Genomic DNA, 13,677 nt, shown 5'->3' on the forward strand with positions numbered 1-13,677 from the left:
GCAAGCGGAGCACGGGACAGGCTTATACCATTCGCGTCCGCGATGACGGAGCACCCACCGTGACTGATTGGCTACTTCGCTGACAGACCGTCCCTAAAGCCTTCCCACCACAACCCCGGGCATGCGCACGTCCCTCTCTAGGACCACCATCCGAGCCATGTCGCACACAAGTCACCTCGCGAACGGCACTAGTACTGCGAACGGTACCAAGCCCTCCGCGAACTACACGCGCGTGCCCATCTCCGCGCTCCTGCTCCCCCCGCCCAGCCACTCGCTCACACACACGCTCACCCCGGACCCGCACACGCCCTCGCCCGCGGCGTGGCACGCGGTTCGCGGGACGCGCCCGAGCCTGCAGCGGCGCGCGCGGCTGCTCGCGCCGCCCGCGCACTTCGCGTACGTCGCGCCGTTCCCCGTGCCGTTCCCGTTCCGCGTGGAGTACCCGGACGAGGACGCGGACGGGGAGGCGCAGGTCGCGGCGGTCGAGCGCTGGCTTGTGGATAGGGAGGCTCTGCGGGAGGTGCCTAGTGCCCCGCTGCAAGGGGAGGGGAAGGAGAAGGAGGGGAGGAGGCTGCGGAAGTATGTGGCGGAGAAGAGGGATGAGGAGCGCGTGCTGATTGGGCTGGCGGAGACGGGGTGGAAGGACTGCGTTCCGCACCTCGACGTTGGCGATGCATTCGACCTTCTTGGGCTGCCTGCCTTGTCTGCAGCACGTACCGAGGATGCGACCCCAGCGACGAATGGGAATTCTGCGAAGTCGGGCGAGGCCGCGGTAGCAGCACGGCAGGAGCTCATTGACGTCCTCAGCGGGCACGCGCTTTTAGCTAACTGCGAAGGCGACGACCCGCAGACGCAGTGGGCGCCGTGGTCGGTGCGGTATAGCGGTCACCAGTTTGGCAACTGGGCGGGGCAGCTAGGGGACGGACGAGCGATATCTCTTCGTGCGTAACTTTCTCAGTATCCCAAATGGAAGCAGACCGCTAACACACACACTCTCGTACAGTGAGCACGCCGCACCCAGATGACCCCACAACCACATACGAATTGCAGCTGAAGGGTCCCGGCAGGACACCCTTCTCCAGGATGGCAGATGGACTTGCGGTTCTGCGCTCGTCCATCCGCGAGTTCCTCTGTTCAGAAGGTGCACACCCCTGTAATATGATTGTACGAGAGCTAACGACCTCGCAGCCATGCACGCGCTTTCCATCCCTACGACGCGCTCCCTCGCCCTCATCTCGCTCCCCAAGCTGCCTGTCGAGCGCGAGACTATGGAATACGCCTCTGTCCTCACGCGCGTCGCGCCCTCCTTCATCCGCATCGGCTCCTTCGAGGCGCTCAACCCGCCCGCGAACATGTTCTTTTTCGGCGGCGGGCAGCAGAAGGCGGACCTCGATGCGCTGCGTATACTGGGCGAGTGGGTCGCGCGCAAGGTGCTGAAACTCGAGGGCGTGCGGTGGCGCGGGGAGCCTGGTGTGGATGGCCCCGGGGACGCGTGGGGCAAGGAACTTGTGTACGAGGTCGCGCGCAGGAATGCGCGCATGGTCGCAGGATGGCAGGCATATGGGTTCATGCATGGCGTGATAAACACAGACAAGTGTGTTATGTCTGATTTGCTTCGCAATATCTGCTGACTTGTGGACTAGCGTTTCGATACTGGGTCTGACTATCGACTACGGTGAGGTCATATGGTGCGCCTACGGGATGCATTCGCTGACGCCTCGCAGGACCATACGCATTCATGGACGTATTCGATCCGCTTCACATCTGCAACCACAGCGATGACGGAGGTCGGTATGCATATAAGGTACGCATACTTTCAAATGTCTCCCTGATTCACATAACCAACCTCCCGGCGTTTATAGTTCCAGCCGTCCATGATGTGAGCGCAAGCCTAACCAACCGTCTACCGTCGCTGACCTCGCGCAGCATATACGCCCTCCGCTCCCTCCTGAACGCTCTGGCGCCCCTCATCGGCGCCGAGGACGCGCTCAACGGCAAAGCCGTCCTCCCTGGCTGGGCAAACGAAGCCTCCCCCGAGCAACTCAAAGCCTGGACCGATCGCGGTCTCGAACTCGCCAAAGACGAGATGGAGCGCATCGCAGAGGAGGCCTGTGCCATCGAGTACGGCCGGCACATGCACGCACGCCTCGCGCTACGGCGGTTCGACGCGGACGACGAGTCGCGCTTCGCCCGCCCGCTGCTCGACCTCCTGCGCGACCACGGGCTCGACTTCCACGGGTCGTTCCGCCTGTTGACGCGGTTCCGCCCTGTAGTCGTGAGAGATGAGGCGGCGCTGGAGGCGTTCGTCGGTAGCTTGCTGGAGCTGTGCCCGGAGCCGGAGAGGTTGGACAGGGAGCGTGCGAGGAGCGACTGGAAGACCTGGTTAGAGAAGTACGCCGCCAGGATCGAGAGTGAGCGCAATCTCTGGGAAGGAGCGACGGACGCGGATGTGGACGCGCAGAGAGAAGCTGCCGCGAAGGCAGCGAACCCACGCTTCGTGCTGAGACAGTGGCTGCTGGAGGAGGTCATCAAGAAGGTCGAAACGGATGCGGAAGGCGGGAAGCGTGTCCTCCGGAAAGTCCTGCATGTAAGTAAGCTGATGCGCGGACGTAGACGTACTCACTGACGCTATTTGGATAGATGGCCTGCAACCCCTTCGAGCCGTGGGGCGCGGAAGGTAGCGATGGCGATGAAAGCTTGCTGGATGCAGAAGTCAAGGAAGAGCGGAGATACTGTGGCATGGGTGAGCGGAAGCTGCTTGGCTTCCAGTGCAGCTGTTCCAGTTAGATGCGAAGTAGTTCACGCCGATGATGCACTGCCCTTCTGGCACACCCGTGGAACTATCCACTCGCTCTTGCATGAATATTGTGTATTCGAAAGTCCTGGTACCACGCGTCCCCGCACGCGCGCAGCGTACAATACATTGGCATTCCATTCCGCCTGGTGACATACATCCCCCTGGGAGGTCTAGCCGCACTAATTCTAGCAGCGTGAAACTTAGGTCGCGCTGCCGAAGATCTGGTACCGTCTGCAGATGCTCGGGCCGATCTCGTCGTATTGCGCTTTCGTGTGGCAGGACGTGTAGAACTCGGGCTGTGAGGGCGTTGAGCACATAAGAAGGGGCGCGTTGCGACATCCAAGCTCACCAGGGACGCAAGCAGCGAACCACCGAACCACACCGCATAACTAGAGCATTAGAGGTGAGCAAGCGAACGGGAACGAGCACGACGGACGGGGACCCACCGTTGGCGCTTGTGAGAAATGACGTCGACTTCGATTCCGGACGACTGATTGGCATGTCAGCTTCGAAGCACGGCCACATATTTGGAGACGACGAGCGTACCTTGTGTGTGCCACCGCTCGCGGCAGAGCTTGCATCCAGACGACGGTCAACCATTTGCTTCAGATCGCGCTTGAGGCGTTGGCCGAAGTGCTGGAACATCGTGGAGCCACCGGAGAGCACGATGTTCTGTACTCACCGATACAGAGTCAACGATGTTCAGGAAAGCGACGTGTACAGTGACGCACCTTGTAGAGACCTCGACGGACGTCGATAGGCGACTGCTGGATCACGGTGTCCACGATCTCAGGCAGGGGCGTCAGGAAGTCAGAGGAGTAAATCTCGGGGTTGAAGAAGATCTCCGGTGCGAGGAACCGCTCGTAACCGACGTCGAGGTCGTATTTCTATGGTATATGAGTATGTCATTGACGCACAACAGAGTAACCAGACGCACCCGGCCGGTCGCAGCATGCTCGCCCTCGTACCGCGCGAAGAACTTGTACGGCTCCTGGTCGTACTTCCTAAACTCCTTCACAATATCCTGGCACACATAGCTGTACTGCTCCTTGATCTTCCCCGCGACCTTCAAATGATCCTCAGGCGGGACGCCCGCGAGCTCGCCGCGCTCGCGCAGCAAGTTCAGCACGAACTGCGAGATGTCGCGCCCGGCGATGGGGATGTGCTTGATCGCGCTCCCGATCACGTAGCCCTCCGCGCAGGGGATGACGTGCGTGACGCCGTCGCCGCTGTCGATGACCGTGCCCGTCAGCGTGCGGTCCGTGACGCGGTTCGAGGACCACGACGCGGCGAGCGCGAGCACGGCCTGCACGGCGATGTACAGGCCCTTGATGTTGAACGACTCGAAGAAGATCTCCGCTGTTTGTTCGCGGTTCTCTGGGGGGTTCAGCGGGGGCTCGGTCTGTGCGTATCATGTGTGCGATCAGAGGGGCGCGAGGGGGCGCAGGATGCGATGGTAGCGTACGCACCAGGAGGAAGTAGTGGTCCTCGGGCTCTGCACGGAGGTACTTGAAGATCGTCTGCTCCCAGTACCGCTCCATGTGGTCCCAGTTCTCGATCTGGCCGTGGCGGATAGGGTAGTTGATGCCATAGCCGGGGGTCTGCGCGTTGGCGATCGCCTCGTCGCCGATGAAGAAGTCGAGGTCCTCGACGCCGCGCTTGGAGGCGAGGTTGCCGGGCTTCGAGGGCACTGCGGGTCCACGACTCGGTTGCGCGGCGGGCCCGCGCGTGGCTATTGCGGTGGGGAAGACACTGGGCGTTATGTGAGTGGTGTATTGGGATGAGGCACGGATGTGCACTCACAAGGATGGGTCCGAGTTCCCAGCGAACCTGAAAGTATGGTGAGCGCAACATCCCACGCACGTTCATACCGTACGCACCCGACTTTCGAGAAGCCCGTGCCGTTGTCGCAGATGATGGGGGCGAGGAGAGCCATCGTCGTAGTAGCATACAGAGAGTACTCGACCGCGCACCCGGAGTCTGCTCAGTGCATTGCTGGGCAGATGCTGCGGAAACTTAGCTAGGCGCTGGGATCTCCAGTCATCGGTTCGATGGCGTAGTTGGTTATCGCATCTGTCTAACACACAGAAGGTCCTCAGTTCGAGCCTGGGTCGAATCACTTTTTGCCCTTTTCTCTTGGTCATACAAGACAGCCAGAGTATCCCATTTGCCCCAGAATAGACCGCAGGTATAGGCTCAGATAGATACATGACACAGCGAACATGGACAGGGCGGACATAAAAACAAATGGGGCACGGTCGAGAGCGAAGCATCACAAACTCTGGCTGGTCCCGATCCCCACTCCAATCCCGCTGGTCCGCTGCTTAGCCTACGGGTATGGGGCAATGAGCTACAATCCATCATGTCATAGAGTTCCCCCCGCAGGCGCGTACGTACCTGTTCGACCAGCTCGGCCTCGACTTCAGGCAGCGTCTCGAGCGACTCGTCGTTCCACGTCGAGACCGTCCACCTGTTCGGCAGGTTCTCGATGCACAGACAGAGGTCCTCGGGGATGTACTGCCCATGCTCCGCCTGGAAGTCGGATCGCAGCACGCGTTCCTCTGCGCCCAGTGCACACTTTCAGCGCCTAGCACGCCACGGAAAGGAAGAGCGTGGGGAGGGACTGACCTGCGACCATGGCGTCGAGCTCGGCGATGGTGTTGGCGACGACGCGCTGCGCGGCCTCGCGGTACTGCCGCCGGCGCGCGAGCTCGAGCACGAGCTTGTTGTATGCGTATTGGTAGGATGTGTATTTGTGGTGCAGCTCCTCGATTGGGTGCAGCTGTAGGTGTAGGTGCGCGAGGTGGTCCAAGCTCTCCGCCTGTCGTTGCATTAGGAATAGATTATCAGGGTAGTGAGGTATTTGTGGACGCACCTCGACATGTTGCTGCCGCTCGAGCATGTCAGTCATGATATCCCCGAGCTCGTCGAGATCGGTGAGTATGCGTCGGTGGGTGTCTAGGTGCTCCTGAGCGGCGGCCTTGGCAGCCAGTAACTGGTCGCTAGTGTCGGTATGAGGGACAATCCTGAACTAGAGGATATGTGTACTAACCGGTAAGCTTCGATAGAATGAACGCCTTCTTCGAGCTGCATCACAATTCCCGGTAATGTATCCGCGTCTATGTTCATGCCTGTTGCGAAGCGTCAGAAGTGATATACAGTGACGGCACACAGTTCATACCCTCCATGTCCTCGTCATGGAACTCTTCTCCCGCTTCGTAGTCGTGCATGGCGTTCGACATGTTGTCGTAGTGATGCGCCAGAGACTCGAGGTGTTCTGCCATCTTCGTGGACGTCTCCTCCTGCGAGGCAAATATGGTGTCGAACGAGGGAAGCACGACTTCCGCAGGAACCAGGTTCTTGATATTGTCAATAGTCGTCGCCAGGGACTCTGGATAGTCGCTGGTTTGGGCAAGTATATCCTGGTGACCTCCCAGTAGGTCATTTAGACAAGTAGCATTCTGATTAAGGAAATGACCTACATCAAGCTCCTGCCTGTCCCGCTCTATGGTATCCAACAGGTCCTCAATAGCGCGCTCGTCCACAAAGTCCCGCAGCGTCTTCCACCGTCGCTTGTCCATCCGCCTGCTCTTCTTCTCCTGTATCCGCGCGAGCGGCGACCGGTTCCGTATCGTGTCCGTCGGACTCTGCCGTGGATTTGAATTAGACTGCGGAAGGCCGAACGGCGTCGTCTCGTCCCCGTCCTCGTCCTCGGACGGGTTCTGGCTCCCGAACGGAGAGGAGTCGGCGGAGACGGTGTGGAAGTCGGGTGGCACAGACTGCGTGCCGAGGGACTCGAGCACGGCGTCCAGCGCGTCGCTTCGCTGGTTGCGGAGCGTGTCCCATTCCTATGGAGATGGGTAGGGTGTAGGTGGCGCGAACGCGGACGCGTAAGGGGATGGAGGGCGTACCTGCACTTGGCCCTCGAGTTCTGAGCGTTTCTGCTCAATGTTCTTCGCGACTTGGGCCGCAAGCTAATCGCAGACCGTCGCATGGTTCACCAATGCTCAACAAACCTCTATAAAACACGCTCACCTTGAGCTGGTCTAACACTGCTTCAGACATCCAGCGTACTTGCGCATCGAGAGCGAGTACGTCCACAGCTATCTGAGCCGACGCAGACGACAGGGAATGGGCATTTGTGCATAGCTGTTCGCCCTGCTGTAGTGCCTTCTTGGCTTGAAGCACGAGAGAGACAATATGCGGCTGGTCCGGCGGAGTGCCCGCGGATGGAGACGGCGCCTTGGATTCGGAGATCATGAGAGCCCGCTCTGGTAGCGGCGGCGGTTGTTACGCTCGCGTTTCCGACAGGGAGTAGATATGGCTAGGAAGTCTAGACAGATAACACCCTGCAGGGCGAGCCTGAGCAGTACTTTGGTTGCCGAGACGAGAGTCGTGGGCGAGAGGAGAGAGGCATGCACACCGCTGAGAACGTAAACCGAGTACCAGTCCGGGTTCTTCGGCCCGATCAGACGCGTTCATGTGCAGTAGAGTCACTGTTCGTCACGCGCCGGTCCGGTCACTGTCGCGTGTCGTCATAGCTGGAGAGAGCTGCGAGGAGTCTTCCTGTCCACAGCCGCAACGTCTCGACGTCTACTTATGCACACACTTCTTCGTCTCTTGTCACCATAGCTTATATTCCTTTTGAATGCTCGCATCCGTACTGGCCGTGAAGAAAACCCCATACAAGCTTGCATGGAAGTCTTTCAAGTTGGGAGTCGGACAGCGAATCCGTCGACACCCTAGCAACTCTCTAGCCTTCGAAAGAGGTATGTCCCAAGAAACAAGACCCGATGATTACAAAGAGGTGTGTTTGACCGTCCTCGATCGAAGTTGCTCATCAATTAACGTCTGCATAGCGGGATATCGTTACGCCTCAGCGTACCCCGGGGAGCTCTGAGCACAGCCCAACAGACTCCCAAGCACGCTCTGAGGCTCCCAAGAAACGAGCGATGACGCTCGCGGAAAGAGATGCTGCGCTCCTGAACAGTCTGAAGGAGCATGAGGGGTCGCTCGCTAATGCGGAGTTCGAGGATGGTCAGGTATCGGAGGGCTACCGTCGCAATGTGGTACGTTATAGCCCTCACGTCCGGGCTGAGGGAAAGGTGGATAGGTCCAGAGCTGATGCGTACACTGACAGAAAGCCAACATATTTCGTTACATATGACATAATCCATAGGCGTGGATCTAGTATGGGTAAAAGAGAAGGTCCGGAACACGAGCAACTCCTTCGCAGAACTGTTGCCGGTATGTTGCCGGCTGTATCTGAGCGTCCTAGTAGCTCCGTACGTCGTACTCATGCCAGCTCGTGAGCCGTGGAGGTGCGTTTATATGTTCCAGTGTCACGTATAATCCTATGAGCAGCGCGCAGACGAGGTCCGCCATCATGCATTGCATGTATTCTACTATTCATGGAACCTGTAGATATAAGGTCGTGGTATGTATTAGTATGTTTGTACAAGCCAAAACAATACGTCTATCAAGGGATGGTGTATGTTAACGAGCGGTATGGTGAATAAATAGGGACCCAGCATATATATAAACACAACCTAATCCCTTCTCTCCTGGCGCTGAGTTGCCTGAGTCCAACCGTCTGCCCGGAACTCTCGCGGGGCCTCAGAAACTTGCAAGCCTTGGGCTACTGGGAGGTACTGCCATTCCACATTCCGCGCGAGAGGCCCGACGATGATAGGGCACCCGTAGTTTCGCATGGCATCGGCCTCGGCTCGCGTGGGATAGGACACCGTGTTCGGATCCGATCCATAGGTCTCCCACATATTGTACGGCTGCGTAGCCACCACGCCTGTCCGTGTCGGCTCTCGTGTGCGCGAAGGATCTGTATTGGCTGGCGGAAGGAGGGGAGGGAGCTCGAACATCTGGGCTTGATTTTCCGAGTCGGACGGGGTGGATGGGCCAGCAGAAGGCAGCGCGCGTCCGCTCTTCGGAGCCGGCTTGTACCGTCTCGACCCGACCTCCCCCGGTGCTCGCGACATGGGGACGCCCGGAAATCGTAGGGCAACAAGTTCCCCAAGTCGCATGAGCGGCGCAGCCCCCGGCGCGACCTGTTGCCTTATAAACGCACGTCTGACACGCGCGTGCGGGTCCTCGTTCTTGACCACGTACTCTACCTCGCGCCCCGAGCGCGTCCGCTCCCCGGCGATCCACCCCCGGATCCCGAGGGGTACGCTCATGGGGTCCGGCCTCTGGTGCGGGGAGTCTGTGAGGACGATGGACGAGGCGTAGAGGAAGTGGAGGTGGACGCGCACGCCGACCTCCATGAGGCACGGCGGGGCAGCTGTGAGCGCGTATAGGGCCGTGTCCGATGTCGATGGGGCGGGATGATCTGTTGAGAAGAGCGGGGTGACGTAGAGCGGTGTGTACATTAGGGAGACGAGTTCGTGGTTGTGTTCGGAATGCGCCATGATAGCCTGCGTGGATGCGTAACTGAGGACTGCCGAAGGAAGGGGATGTTGCAAGACTGGGCTGTCCTGCAGGGTTTGTTTAAAAGAGGGAAAGTGTAGATATGGTGGACTTTACGATTACTAGCTTATAAACGTCTTGGTTCTGACAGGGTGGTGGGAGGCTGAGGAAGGGGCGAGTCGCATCCATGGCATGCCGGCACCGTTGTCGGGTAGGACAGATAATACGTACCCTGCCGGCAGCCATCATACAATATACAATGATGTCAGTTCACGCGGAGGCGCGTGTATAAGACCTCTCCCAGTGGACTCTTTCGCCTAATGTGCGTTGGAGTCGCGACCAGTTCAGTGACTTGGCGGGTATTCACTCGTAGTTGAAATTCAATACTGTACACAGAAAGCTAAGTGCAGATACAGGTGTTATGTTGCTAACCAAGCGAGAGTCGTCCATGGGCGGATGGTGTCCAACCTGGATCACAAGATGGTTTGGCCATGGTCCTCGCCGAGCTCCGCCGCTCGAGACCACTCGTCTTGAACAACCACCTCCGTCAGCATTTGTAGACCCACCTCCGCAGAATAAGGTGACTCACCAGCTTCGGGATCGCACACCCACAGCCGTACCACCGTCGGGTCATGGTCGCTCGCCCGCGAACCAATGGTCTCCGCCCAAGTGTTAACATGCACATGCTCCACCTCCACGCCAGAGCCTGCACCGGAAAGTACGCCTCCGCGCCGCTGCGCGATCGCCTCTGAGACAAAGACGTGGTCGATCTCCTGCGCGTTCTGGTCGTACGCGTACGTGTAGCGCTCGGCTGGGGGCACGCCTGCTACCTCGTTCGCGTCGTGCAGCACCGCAGACAGCGGGCGGAGGACGGCGCGAGTGGCGAGGTACTCGTTCATGTCGCCCGCGACGATGACGCTCGCGTTCGGGTCCAGGTCGAGCAGCGAGCGCACGAACGTCTTGGAGAAGCGCATACACTCCACATCAGAGACGCACTTGTGGAGGGACGAAGGGTAGGGTGCTTACGGCAGTGACGTTGACCTGGCTGAGACGACGTTCGGCGTGGCCGTTCACGGGCGGGCGGGCGTCGCCCTGCGCAGACGAGCTATCGCGTTTGGAGCTCAGATGCACGTTGACAGTGTAGAAACGCTCGCCGGAGGTGGTCTGCCACGCCGCCGCTAGCGGCTTCCGCGTCTCCTCCCATGCAGAATGAAGCGGGTCGATGCGCCCAGGGTTGTAGCTACACCGTTGGCACGTTTATCAGTATGCTCTTCATGCGTCGTGCCAGAGGGACTGAACCTGAGCTCCACATTGCCGTCTACGTCTGCTACTGGATTGGTGGAAAGCGTTGCATTCCCCCGAACGCCGGGGGCCAGAGATACGCGCTCTGGGCGCCACCTGTTACAGAAATCTAGCTTCGCTCATCGTTGCGTGTGGAGAAAACACTGACAAGTATGCGACGCGAATGTTTCCACCCGGTGCACCACCGTCCTTGTTGTCCTGGGGATCGATGTTCACGAAGTGGTACTTCACACCGCTGGCTTTCTCGATCGCGTCGGCGAGCGCCTTAAGCGTCTTGTTCGCGCTCACGATGCCGTTGTTGCGCGGCCCAGAGTCATCCTGAATCTCTTGCACAAACACGATGTCGGGAGTGTGAAGGTAGTCCGCTATGTGCTCGGAGATGCGGGGGATGTGACGTGAACGCGGGGACATGTTCTCAACCTATGTGACAAGGTCCCTCTCAGAACGTCCGGTGTAGTGTGGTCAGCAGAGAAGAACTCGTACGTTGTAGTCACCGATGCGGAGTTGACAGACGTGCGTGCTCGAGTTGAGTGTTGACGGTGAAACCTCCGTAGAAGGAGCCGCGAGCACCTCAGGCGCGGCAAGGGGCATAACGTAGTAGGCCCCAAACTGCGTGGCACGTATCATTGTGAGTGAATATAGCCCTACAACCACGCTGATTGGCATACCTGGTAAGTCACAACACCGGTGATGTTGGCCAGCTTCATGCCCATCATAGTCTTGGGGTTGCGGCTCCCGTCAAGAGGACGTCCGATGAGTATGGCTTCTGAGTGCGCTGGTGGAACGCCGTCTTCCAACACCGCACATACATCAGCAAGGCAAAGCATGGTCTCGACAGTTGAACATACGCGTATCGGTATGTATGGTGAGGCCGCCCCGCTGGTTCTGTCCCGTCACGGGCCAGTCGCCGTACACCCACACGGAGCCAAATCTATCCGGGAAGTTCGCGGCAGTGGGAGATGGCACGGTGACAAGTTGACCCTCCAGGCTTTCCCAGAAGTCCAAGCCGAACTCATCCGGACGCAAAGTCGCGTTGACAGATTCGAGCAGAGTGATGTTGTTGGGGAATGAGAGCCATCCGTCAGAGCCTGTATCGAGCGAGGAGAACTGGTTCCGTGGAGGCGTTCGGTCGACACCGAGAACAAGAGGTGCGATCGCATGGCCTGTCGAAAGAGTCTTCACCGAAGAGAGTTGGTCGAGCTCCGTGAGGAACAGGTCGTTGTCTCTTGAGCGATATTCGGTGACTCGCCCAGCCACGGAGACAAGGTCTCCGACTTGAGTGAGCTTGGATGCAAGGTTTCCAAACAGACGAAGACCAGTCGAGATTCGCTCGTCATCTACACTCTCCCCTTGGATCCACGCGCCGTACCTATCCTGCTCACCGAAGTGAGGCCTCGATACTGGGGACTCGGCGCTCAATGCGTACCTTCGCAGTCACGACTCCAGTTACTTCCACGTACTGCCCGGAGAACGGAGATTGGAAGGAGGGTCCTTGTATGTCCGTAATCCTCACTGCAAGCGTTTCTTGCGCATAGACATGTCCGGCAAGTAGACAGAGGGGTGATATGCTAAGAGCAGTGAGCTTCATAGTAGCGGCAGTATGGGATCAGGCGCGAAGCTGCGTTCGCCGAGTCTTCAGGCTGTAGCCGTGAAGCGTTTGCAGGTCGTGGGTGTGGGGGTATCACAGAGACGAGGAGTATATGGAGACTCGAGACAAGAACCGTTTCCTAGGGCAACCGCACGCAGGCAGCTAGACAAAGGCGGGTCGGTGGCTGCAACGCCTTGAGCGGGAGAAAGGAAGCCGCGTATGGCAGCGATCACTGCACCCCGATCGCATCGTGGCACCGCCACCAGATTCTCAGCTCGACTCCCAAGTTCGGCCGTCCGCCTGCGGAGCTTTGTCAGTCGTCACCCACCATCTCTTCCCATGCCGCCCAGACCATCTGCTGCTCTGCTGTGTCTTGCATGTTCAGCTTCGTTGCCTCCTCACAAGGTTGACTCGAAGATCTACTTGACCCAGTGTTGTGCACGACCGATCTGTCCGCATTGTCTCTCCACGAACCCGCGTCTGGCCAGATACAATCCGTGCCTTCGATGTCTGGCGGGTGTCAACGCTGTCAAGACTAGGCCGTCTGCAGCCAGCTCAAGTCAGCGCCATGGCGATAATGCGGCCACGAGAACGAACATAGACGGTTCCGTACGGGACGAAGACATATTTGTAGTAGAGGACGAAGACGAATCCGAGTCGGATACAGATAGTCCTACAGATGAGGGGCAACGGAGCGTCTCCGAAAATTCTTCAGTCGACACCGAAACTGCGCAATACGATGGCAGGAGAAGTTCTCCTGTATCACCCTCCGGGCAGGGTGTTGCTGGAGCAGCATCCCGCCGAGAAACTGAGGAGGCAGCCGACCTACATCACGGCGCGGTTACTCAGCAGGCCCCCACAACTTCCTCCGGGATGCCACCGAAGTACTACATTCGCCCGGATGATACCCTCATAGGCATATCACTCAAGCTTAAAGTAGATGTATGTCACGCATCCATCTCGTGAAATGTTCGGGGAACTAACCCTGAGCACTTAGGCCCGTCTCCTGTGTCGCATAAACAACCTACCTGCCAGTACCCTCCGCACTACCCCTCACCTCCTTCACACTCGCAGTTTTCTTACTCTCCCGCCCTCCGCACGCGCACCACCGCCCTTATCCCCAGCCGAGCTTGCAGCAGACGAAGAGCGTCAGGCCAGACTCGCTCGTGAGCGCGCGGAGACACGCTTCCAGGCGATGACGAAGGAGACTGACAGGGGCGTGGCGAAAGCCTACGTTGCTCTCGCAGGACTGCCGGATGAGGCCGGCGAGATCAAGCAGTATGAGAAGGAGAACGGGCTCCGGAAGAGGAGAGTGACGTCTAGTGAGGACGACGGCGCCGGGGGATATCTAGAGGGTCGGGCGATGGACCGCTACTTTGACGACGAAGAGTGGGAGGCGGGCGAACGAGCCGAAGGACGCAACGCCGCCCTCCCTCCGTTTCCGTACGTCGCAGCGGGAGAGTCGAGTCGGGCTGCCGGAAAGGTGTCTGCAGAGAAGTCTTGGTGGCGGTGGAAGAACTAGTTTGTCTCATATGTCATCATAGCCCAGACGTTCGCCCATTCTCACATG

General features: G+C 58.8%; 6 protein-coding genes and 1 non-coding gene across 7 annotated transcripts; 3 read left to right on the forward strand and 4 right to left on the reverse strand.

Moving 5' to 3' along the window:
- Positions 1-137: 137 nt before the first annotated feature.
- TRAVEDRAFT_169020 (actin-like protein Arp3) lies at positions 138-4,733 on the reverse strand (the record flags this gene model as incomplete). Its single annotated transcript, XM_008041362.1, has 16 exons — positions 138-941; positions 1,004-1,141; positions 1,189-1,594; positions 1,644-1,675; positions 1,725-1,804; positions 1,863-1,879; positions 1,927-2,587; positions 2,641-3,093; positions 3,147-3,186; positions 3,244-3,287; positions 3,344-3,469; positions 3,529-3,684; positions 3,735-4,199; positions 4,267-4,549; positions 4,601-4,627; positions 4,678-4,733. 9 exons carry the CDS (start codon positions 4,731-4,733, stop codon positions 2,998-3,000), a joined length of 1,293 nt encoding a protein of 430 aa, XP_008039553.1. The 3' UTR covers positions 138-941; positions 1,004-1,141; positions 1,189-1,594; positions 1,644-1,675; positions 1,725-1,804; positions 1,863-1,879; positions 1,927-2,587; positions 2,641-2,997.
- A 109-nt stretch (positions 4,734-4,842) lies between these two features.
- On the forward strand, positions 4,843-4,916 carry TRAVEDRAFT_t112. Its single transcript has one exon. It is a non-coding gene; the product is annotated as a tRNA-Val (tRNA).
- A 132-nt stretch (positions 4,917-5,048) lies between these two features.
- On the reverse strand, positions 5,049-7,057 carry TRAVEDRAFT_169021 (uncharacterized protein; the record flags this gene model as incomplete). The annotated part of the gene is made up of 9 exons (XM_008041363.1): positions 5,049-5,126; positions 5,195-5,358; positions 5,426-5,618; positions 5,673-5,799; positions 5,850-5,928; positions 5,979-6,219; positions 6,280-6,645; positions 6,709-6,771; positions 6,833-7,057. 9 exons carry the CDS (start codon positions 7,055-7,057, stop codon positions 5,070-5,072), a joined length of 1,515 nt encoding a protein of 504 aa, XP_008039554.1. The 3' UTR covers positions 5,049-5,069.
- Positions 7,058-8,346: 1,289 nt separating this feature from the next.
- TRAVEDRAFT_48368 (uncharacterized protein) lies at positions 8,347-9,219 on the reverse strand (the record flags this gene model as incomplete). The annotated part of the gene is made up of 1 exon (XM_008041092.1): positions 8,347-9,219. The coding sequence occupies one exon, from the start codon at positions 9,217-9,219 to the stop codon at positions 8,347-8,349; it is 873 nt and encodes a 290-aa protein (XP_008039283.1).
- Positions 9,220-9,571: 352 nt separating this feature from the next.
- TRAVEDRAFT_149654 (endonuclease/exonuclease/phosphatase) lies at positions 9,572-12,292 on the reverse strand. The gene is made up of 9 exons (XM_008041364.1): positions 11,946-12,292; positions 11,368-11,893; positions 11,188-11,309; positions 11,003-11,128; positions 10,668-10,939; positions 10,517-10,615; positions 10,244-10,457; positions 9,807-10,176; positions 9,572-9,746 (listed from the first exon to the last, which is right to left on the reverse strand). Exons 1-9 carry the CDS (start codon positions 12,105-12,107, stop codon positions 9,691-9,693), a joined length of 1,947 nt encoding a protein of 648 aa, XP_008039555.1. The 5' UTR covers positions 12,108-12,292; the 3' UTR covers positions 9,572-9,690.
- Positions 12,293-12,464: 172 nt separating this feature from the next.
- Positions 12,465-12,770, forward strand: TRAVEDRAFT_105394 (uncharacterized protein; the record flags this gene model as incomplete). Its single annotated transcript, XM_008041365.1, has 1 exon — positions 12,465-12,770. A coding segment is annotated over one exon (306 nt), but the record flags the coding sequence as incomplete, so codon positions are not given.
- A 210-nt stretch (positions 12,771-12,980) lies between these two features.
- Positions 12,981-13,629, forward strand: TRAVEDRAFT_48370 (uncharacterized protein; the record flags this gene model as incomplete). The annotated part of the gene is made up of 2 exons (XM_008041093.1): positions 12,981-13,049; positions 13,105-13,629. 2 exons carry the CDS (start codon positions 12,981-12,983, stop codon positions 13,627-13,629), a joined length of 594 nt encoding a protein of 197 aa, XP_008039284.1.
- Positions 13,630-13,677: the final 48 nt, after the last annotated feature.

This window comes from Trametes versicolor (genome assembly GCF_000271585.1).
Source record: "Trametes versicolor FP-101664 SS1 unplaced genomic scaffold TRAVEscaffold_7, whole genome shotgun sequence".
NCBI classification, from domain to species: domain Eukaryota; kingdom Fungi; phylum Basidiomycota; class Agaricomycetes; order Polyporales; family Polyporaceae; genus Trametes; species Trametes versicolor.